The sequence below is a fragment of the Uncinocarpus reesii genome, genomic scaffold (genome assembly GCF_000003515.1).
Source record: "Uncinocarpus reesii 1704 scaffold_2 genomic scaffold, whole genome shotgun sequence".
Taxonomy (NCBI): Eukaryota; Fungi; Ascomycota; class Eurotiomycetes; order Onygenales; family Onygenaceae; genus Uncinocarpus; species Uncinocarpus reesii.
The window spans coordinates 2,789,132-2,797,504 of NW_003052499.1; the positions used below are offsets into that span (position 1 = coordinate 2,789,132).

The following is an 8,373-nucleotide window of genomic DNA, read 5'->3' on the forward strand; positions in this document are numbered from 1 at the left end:
CCATCAGCTGCATGAGATGAAGCATTCTCCCTCCAGCCGCTGTTTCGCCATCATCATCGAAATCCTGGACAACAGCGGTAGATCCGTCGGCCTTCTTCTGCCGGATGCGCCACGCCGTAATGTTATGCGTGGCAGCCGCGACTTTCTTCTCTGTCGCGAGTAGGTAATCCAGGTACTTCTCAGCTTGCTCCTTGGACTGAACGTGCGCTGCTCGAGCTATAAAGACAGATCTCTTCTCCGAAAACGGATCCGACATGATCCATGATGGCGGTTCATCAAGACCCATTGATGAGAGAATAGCCTGACTGCTCGATGCGTTTATATCCAGATTCGCTAGCTGCTCAGTGTAATCAGAGGCCCCCTCATCTTTCTCCGCTTCTTGTTCCGCAGCTTTTGCTTCGTCAAACATCTCCCCCGCTTCCACAATCAGATCATACAAACACACCGACCCGGGCGTCCACACCCGCGCCACCGCGTCAGACAGCATATCCACCCATTTCTTCCCCTCGCCGCGCGATCCCGTCGATGCTGTCCCAGTAACTTGCGGCGCGGTCTCGGGATACTTGTCGTCGAAGCGGAGAAGGAATGCTATTTGAGTGTGTTCGGGGACGCGGAGGGTCACTGTTGTCGTAGTGGCTTCTTCGAGCACCGGCGAGTTTGAGGTGGAATCTGGGCATATCACGAGGGTAGAAGGATCGTAGATTGCGCTGATAGCATCGATTTCTTCCGCAAGGTCTGGGTTGGGAATCGGCGCGGAGGACATGGTCGGGCGGGGTTACGGGTGTGGTTGATTTGCGACCGTGGAAGTTCTGGTTAAGTAAAAGAATGCGCTGCTAGATAGAATTAGAGAGAAGGAAAGGGGCGTAATTTGCTTCAATTTTCGGCATCGGCGATTGTCAAAGGGTTGAGATGAAAGATGGACTTGGTTTGGCGGAAGGCAATCGGAAGAGCGAGCATCAATGCGATCACAGTGAGATTCAGCAGCTGTACAAATATTCAAGCTCACACAGTATGTACTCGTATCAAATATATACACATATATAACCAACATACCTCCGCGGTGATATTACCAAATCATTCCTCGTTATCATCCTCAAGGTCATCAATGTCATGGATATCTTTTACCTGCCAAAAACTCCGACAGCCCTCAATAAAATTGTGACTGCTCGTAGCAACAGCACCCTCATCCACAGGAGCAAAGCAGAGGCGCATATACCTCCAAGCATACTTTTTCACATCTTCTGTTGGCGCAAACAGCCAGCCTGGGCCAACAATGACTCGATATGGCGCGTTGATCAAGTACTTCCATAGCGCATTTGCGAGTTTTGCAGCTGGCACCTGAGACCAGAGCGGGTGCGTCTCCAAGCAAAATTTAACCCAGACAAACATGCCTGCACCGGGCCAGTCGAAGTCAAACATCTGGACGTTATCAACTACTTGCCATTCATCCAGATTAGAATCGTTCGATAGCGCGTCCCCTTGCACGATAGAAAATCGACCCTCCTCAAGAATTGTACACATGGTTTGCATCCGCTTTTCATATCCTCCACGCAAGCCTTCTAGCCAACGGACCCAGCCGTCGACACGCCATCCGGGAGATCCTTCGGTGCAGGGCTTCTTGACCATATCGTCCGCTTGGTCGCCCATGATGAGTTTGGCAACCATTGATTGAACAAAGCCTGAGGGTTGTTGGGTTGAAGTTTCGCTGATGCGTAAAATCCGCTCTACGATGTCAGGCTGTGCAGTAAGCCAGCCTAGACGGCACCCAGGAGCGATGATCTTTGAAAAGGTGTCCAGGCGGACAACGCGGCCGGCCGTGTCTATGGAAAGATACGATTTGACCAACGAATCCAGAAATGGGAAACCGGATGGCTCGTCGTGAACGCTAAAAGGGGTATGCGGGCTGGAGTCGGATTGGCCTTGTCTAAGGGCGTTCTGTTTCGCGGATGGGTATTGCAAGTGCCAATAAGGGTCATCTTCGATGATTATGATATCGTACCTTTGGCATAACTTGTAAATTTGCCGGCGCCTTTCTAAAGGAAGAACTGCTCCAGTGGGATTTTGACCGATCCTGATCCGGCATTGTTAGCTGGGCTTAAAACTAGATTACGTCAATGGAATACGAACGTCACCGTATACATCAAATGCGGTCGTTGACCCCGACTAAAGTCCCAGTTGTCGAGCACATCAGCCAGTCCGCGTTCTCCTTCCACCTTCATACCTTGAGAATCCACCGCTACGGGAACGATATTGAGGCCACGAGGCCGTGCGGTTTGAATAGCGGTCATGTAGGCAAATTCCTCGCATAACAATCCTTGCCGCTCCCGGATCCAATCCCGGTTTTCATCCCAAACATTTGTAAAAGCCTCAATGGTCTTCGAGAACCCATCAGTCGCCCCGCACGTCAGAATCACCTCTGGTCCTCCTTCATAGGGCACATGAGGGTGCAGATTCTCTCGAACAAATTGGCGAATGAAGGAGCGTAAGGGTGGATACCCGTCGACCGCGCCGTACTGCAAGGCTGTTGCCAAATCTATTCTCCTGAGCCCGTCATCGACGCTACTTTCCTTTGGGACCACCACTCTCTGCGAGGCCGGAGGGCTTGCCGGGGAAGCAGTTGGTTGAGGTTGGGGGACAAATCCATCTTTGGGTATTCGATTCGGAAGTGCAACAGTCGCTTCCAGAGAGTCGAAGGGGAAATATGAAACGTGCGGAAGACCTGAGCTTCACTTAGTTACGGAACGCCATCATATACATTGTCCATTCACCTCCGGCTAGATTGTGGATGCCCGGGATAGCAAAGTATTTGTAGAAGTCCTTAACGCTGCTCGCGACTCTCCTCCTGGTGGCACAGGAATAGTACCGGGAGAAATCATGGGGAGGACGCAGCATGGGCTCTGCTGTGCGACGACGGTTCAGATCATCGCTGTCGTGGCTGCCGGGCAGCGGTGGTTCCGTGGGCATAGGCGCCATCATAGGCCTAGCTCGCGCAACGCCGCCTGACATCTGCTCCGAATCAAGGGTTATCCTGCTGACCGCAATTAGCCTTCACTCGGAGCCTTGGGTCGCAGCGGACACACAAAGTAACGCGATGTGCCTGGATGAAGTCACGGCGATGGCATCTCCTGGGGAATCCGGCAGAGACGACCAGCACACGATCACAGACGATCGTACGGCTTTGTCGTCAAGATAGAGCTCCGACTAGTCAGTGACTCGGCTTGCTAGTTCGTGAATTCACGGGTTAGCTCGCTAGTTCGCCCTGGAGCCGGCGATGTCATCGTTGATTGTCGATAAGCACGTCTTGGCTGTCGCAACCATGGATCTCCCGCACGCAGAGTGTGTTTGACTTCCCAACTTCTTGCGCTCCAACTGCTCGAATCCTCGTTATGAGACTCGAGGCCCTCAGACAAGGGACTCTTTCACTCCGTTGGTGAACTGCTAGGCACCGAGCTGGGTATCGGTCGACGAGGTTCTGCCCAACACCCTCCCACCTTGTTGCAGCCTGTGCCGACTAGCCTTCCGGAGCAGCCGGGCGGCTGTTATCAACGCCTAGAAATACCTCTCTGCGTGAGTCGATTACTCGAGCAAAAGTACCTTTGTTGTCTGTTACGCCATCGTCGACTAAGCGACGCCATCTGGTTTGTTTTGGCATCAGATACATCATCTTCTTCCAGGAGGCTGACCTTCTCTGCTTTTGCTAGGATCCGCGAAGATGGCTCACGATGGCCGCGATGAAGAAGAGGCCATGTCAGGACGCACTGCGATCCAGCCCCATACCAACGACACCCTCGACTACGAATCCGCGGCGTCTGAGTCCCGGTTCAATATCCACTCCCAGGACGATCCCACCCCGTCCTTGCCCATTCCCGTCTGGCTGACCGAATCCTCCAAGGCCTTCAAATGGGGCTGGGTTCCGCTTCCCTTGAGAAAAGCAGGCAGATCCACCGTCAAGTGGCTGAAAGGACCGCAACCTCCAAAGGACCTGCGCTTTAACCCTATCGGGCCGCGAATTCAAGAGGCACCGGTTCGGCTGTTGAACCGCTTCGTTCCCAAGAGAAAGCACAAGATCGCATTGCTGCTCTTTACATATTTCACTTGGTTTTTATCCTGGTCTCTGGTTCTAAGGCATTCAGTTTCCGCTGGGCATATCGAGGGCTATGGTCGACCACAGCCGATATCTTGTAGTGCGACATACTGGTAAGTGCCTCCCTCTTGGTTACAGCCGTACCGTCTTACCCAAGATTCGACCTCACTAACAGGCTGGTTTCTGCACAGGTCAAACGGCAACCAATGCGGCCTGAACGGCTATGACTGCCGCCCATTCAATGCCTCCACTTTCGCGTTCCGGTGCCCTGCATTCTGCAGCAGCCTAATCTTGCTGAATCCTCATACCGTCGGGAATCAGACGCTCAACTACCAGCCTCTTATTGTTGGAGGCCCGAAGCCTGGCTCCTCAGATGGTGTCTATCGAGCAGACAGCTTTGTTTGCCAAGCTGCACTTCACGCTGGTGTCATATCGGATTCCGGTGGATGCGGTGTCGTAGAACTGACTGGAGCTTCAAATTCTTACCCGTCGAGTTCAGCCCACGGATTCACGTCAATATCGTTTCCTTCGACGTTTCCGAAATCCTTCCGTTTCTTGCGACTCTCTGGATCTCAATCGGATTGCCCGCAGGACTCAAGATGGCCTTTATTTGCCATAACCGCGACTGCTATCGTGTTGATTTCAATCTTCACAACTTCACCTGCTGTGTTCTTTTTCAGTACTTTCTTTATGCTCATGTTACACGTTGGGCTAGTGTCTGATCCGCCCAGTGTTTCTCAAGTCCGCGAGTTGCTTTCGCTTCTCTTCAGCCGCCTTCTTCCAGCCGGCTTTGTGGCATATGTTCTCTATCTATACTGTGCACTGCCGCTTCTACAACCGCTTGCGTCGCCTCCTGTCTACCAGCTGAGTAGGACAGTCCTTTATCTAGCGCCCGCCTTTATTGGAGCCTTAAACAACTACACATTTGCTGTTTGGATACCGATCCAACGCCTCACTCCGCACGACCTCAAGAATCAGCCAGGCGCTCCACTGGCACTCGTCATCGTGCTTACTATTGTTATTCTGATAGTACTGTGTCAAGTGTGGTACATCCGTATGGGCGGCCTTTTCTTTCGCTATCTTAAGATATACGCCACCATAGGCACCGCCGTTCTTATCCTGCTGGTATTGCCCGGCTTCCGCCTTCGAATTCATCACTACATCTTGGGCATCTTGCTCATGCCAGGAACTGGTTTCCCGACCCGCCCGTCTTTAATATTCCAAGGCCTGCTCCTTGGGCTTTTCATCAATGGAGTCGCAAGATGGGGATTTGCGTCGATCATCCAGACTCCCAGTGCTTTGGGAGAGCTTCCCAGCCCTGGCGGAGAAAACGGATGGTGGGGTGCGACAAGCCCGAATATTACCAACTCATCTGTTTCGATCTCTCTACCAGCGCCGCCGGAGTATCGTGGCAATGGAAATATCACGTTCCACCTTTGGGAACCGGACCGTATGGCCACGTTGAAAGTCGATGGTGTCAGTGTCCTGGTCAACGACGTCGAAAGGTGGCGTGGCTACTTGGATGAAGACAAACAGGGGGATTTCATCTGGCACCGGCATGGCCATCAGAGCCTCGATATCTCAGACGGACATGAAGATGAAGCTCCAGAGGATCTCTTCTTCCGATTTGCCTTTATACGGGGATCAACTGCTGGAAAGTATGGAGGCGTTGGCGTTTGGAACAGTGACGGGTCCTGGATTCCGCCGCCACCTCCACGGACATAGACGTTTTGGCAACCTCATTTTATAACATATGCATACGGTTCACTATATTTCTATGTGCAGGTTCCGATATTTATGGGAAGTTAGGCGGGTAGCTAGAAATAGCATGGTGTTTTGGATATTTGGTCAGAGTCAACGGGAGGCATAGTTTATCGCTTCTTGCGTCCCTTGTCCTGGTATCGACGTTCTTTTTTTCCCAATCTGTTTTTGTTATTTTTTTTTTTTCGATATGTTGACATGATGATAGACACGTTCGTATTGTTAGATTTAACGCTCAAATACTTAGAATTCTAGAGTGGTGGCACAGAAAGTCATAAAGCCTGGCCCATGTGATGAGACGTTCAGCGGCCGTTCTACACGATCGCACGGACGGAGTAACACGGGTCGTCACAACTGGCCTTGCTAATACGGAGTACTCCGTAGAGGACGCGGTATCAATGTTTGTCTCTCCATCTGCAGCTAAGCTCAGGCCGCTTCGGGAAGGCCTGGTTCTTCGCGAACGAGCAACAGACACATGAAATGGAACGCGACAGCATTCATCAGCAAAGCCGTTTTGACATCCTCATTCAAAGCTGGTCGATTTGGGGGCGAACATCAATACCGGCTTTTCAAAATCGAAGCGCTGCGACCGGGTGATAGAGCGAAGATCAGTTCTGCAAAGGGTTTCACGGCTGTTGACGGTATCGGGGGGGGTTCTTCGACCCTGAGGAGCCGTTTGGGGCCAAGTCTGCTCTCTTTTCAGCGTCGTACTCCGTGATGCCTCGTCAGTATTTGCATGGCTGTTCTCAGCCCAAGAGTCTTGGTTCGGGAGCAGACTTGGAGGTTTGTTACCCCAGGGTTCAATAATACCGGTATTTCGAATACGAGGTTTTCAAAGATTACATACGTGTTTAGCTATCCATTACATAAGCACTAAGTTAAGGTTATTTTAGCTCGGGTGGTTTCCCTCGCCTTTAATTTGACCTCGACAACAGGAACCTTCAACGACCGACTTCGAGCAGGCAAGATGTCATGCGGAGAACGGGTCGTGTTAGAGGTTAAGCCCCGTAGACACAACTGTTGAAAAGATGCGGTAGAACCTACCGATCATGCGGGCTGTTATGTAACAAGGTCCCCCATATGTCGTGACCCGTGTACGGAGCACCCTACTTGGAAGTTGGAGTACATGGGTTACCCATAACACCCCCAATTTGGAATATTTCGGGTTCCAGCCACATGGTTTACTGGCATAATAATAGTTTTTGTGAAAAGAGGAGGGCATACGGAGTACTGGGATTATGTAATTTGTTTCTGGGGTGATGCCCCAACCACACGCGAAAGAAACGCGGACAAATGTGGAGGTAAGGTTTATGATACCCAAGGGAGTGTTTCTGGTCAGATCCCGGCTGGTCGAAGTCTACAGTCGTTTAAGACTGGGGTAGGGTTGCATCCGGGTCATATCCCTTGTCAATGGGAGATAATAAAAATGGTAGATGGGGAATCGCACGTTTCGAGCCAAGAAGGCGTCGGCAAGTAACCCTCCCTGCCTTCAGAAACACTACTATGTGGAGCTTGGGATAGTAATTCATTGACAATCGTCATTATTCGAATGGCTATATACATAGCAGGTATCTCAATTAACACTGAAGCTAGAAGATTAAGCAGGTACCTTTTCCACAAGAGTGGAGAAAGAGGTAGTTTGGAACATCAAAAAAAAAGACTCGGGCGCAATAACCACGAATCTTCACTTGTGCGTTAAACCGACTTCTCAAGATCATCGGGGTTGTTGCCGTTAAAGTGCGAATTCGGCAGAGTGTTAAGGGCGTCCTCCTCCTTATCGGTCTGGCGGTTGGTAAACCAGAAACCAACTCCGCCGCAGAATGTGAGGCATGCTGTAACACCGTAGTTCCAGATCAGAAGGGGATCTTCCGCAAGGGAGACGAGGGCTTGGCCCAAAGCAGAGGAGAGGGCGTTCATGAAAAGGGCGATGGCTTGAACCATGGATCTCATGTTTGTTGGAGCTTTCGTAAAAGCGTATTCAAGGGAGGTAACAGAGGCAAAAATTTCGGAGATACCACCGAAGACGTAGGGAATGGCTTGAACCCAGACGCTGATGGGAGCTGGGATACTCTTGTCTGCGCAATCATTCGCATAATAACCGCAAGGACCCAGTTTGTAAATGTAATATTGGGTCACAGTGGCAGCAATCATACCACTGGAAGCGACGAAGAAACCGGCCGTAATGCGTTTGACTGGGGTGAATTTCAAGTTCAGCTTGCGGCAGGTTGGGTAGACGAATTTGTCCATGAGGGGGATACAAATGATGAGCGCGAAGGGATTCAGGTTGTTAACGACATCATTAGGGACACCATTCAAAGTCATGGTGGCAGCCTGAGAGGTCAAGTTGTTTGTCATCTGGTTGTACGCGAGCCCTAAAAACAGGATTAGTTTAAAAGATCTCCGGAATTGAGATGATGTCAAACTTACAGAAGAGAGGATACCACAAGAAGACTTTGCAAGCCAACAGCCCATGTCGGACTTCGTCAACCCAGGCATCATCGAAATTCATCCCTCTCTGGTTTGGTAGC

General features: G+C 51.1%; 4 protein-coding genes across 4 annotated transcripts in view; 1 reads left to right on the plus strand and 3 right to left on the minus strand.

Annotated features, from left to right (window-relative positions):
• UREG_03924 (uncharacterized protein) overlaps positions 1-763 on the minus strand; it is a gene marked incomplete at both ends in the record, with an annotated part of 1,580 nt that extends 817 nt beyond the window's left edge. The window contains one exon of the mRNA XM_002544361.1: positions 71-763. Coding sequence (XP_002544407.1) covers positions 71-763 — 693 coding nt within the window. The remainder of the gene's footprint in view (positions 1-70) is intronic.
• A 311-nt stretch (positions 764-1,074) lies between these two features.
• UREG_03925 (uncharacterized protein) lies at positions 1,075-2,973 on the minus strand (the record flags this gene model as incomplete). The annotated part of the gene is made up of 3 exons (XM_002544362.1): positions 1,075-2,071; positions 2,128-2,719; positions 2,769-2,973. The coding sequence occupies 3 exons, from the start codon at positions 2,971-2,973 to the stop codon at positions 1,075-1,077; spliced, it is 1,794 nt and encodes a 597-aa protein (XP_002544408.1).
• A 739-nt stretch (positions 2,974-3,712) lies between these two features.
• Positions 3,713-5,809, plus strand: UREG_03926 (uncharacterized protein; the record flags this gene model as incomplete). Its single annotated transcript, XM_002544363.1, has 2 exons — positions 3,713-4,197; positions 4,276-5,809. 2 exons carry the CDS (start codon positions 3,713-3,715, stop codon positions 5,807-5,809), a joined length of 2,019 nt encoding a protein of 672 aa, XP_002544409.1.
• Positions 5,810-7,540: 1,731 nt separating this feature from the next.
• Positions 7,541-8,373, minus strand: part of UREG_03927 (uncharacterized protein) — a gene marked incomplete at both ends in the record, with an annotated part of 2,196 nt that continues 1,363 nt past the window's right edge. The window contains 2 exons of the mRNA XM_002544364.1: positions 7,541-8,217; positions 8,273-8,323. Coding sequence (XP_002544410.1) covers positions 7,541-8,217; positions 8,273-8,323 — 728 coding nt within the window. The remainder of the gene's footprint in view (positions 8,218-8,272; positions 8,324-8,373) is intronic.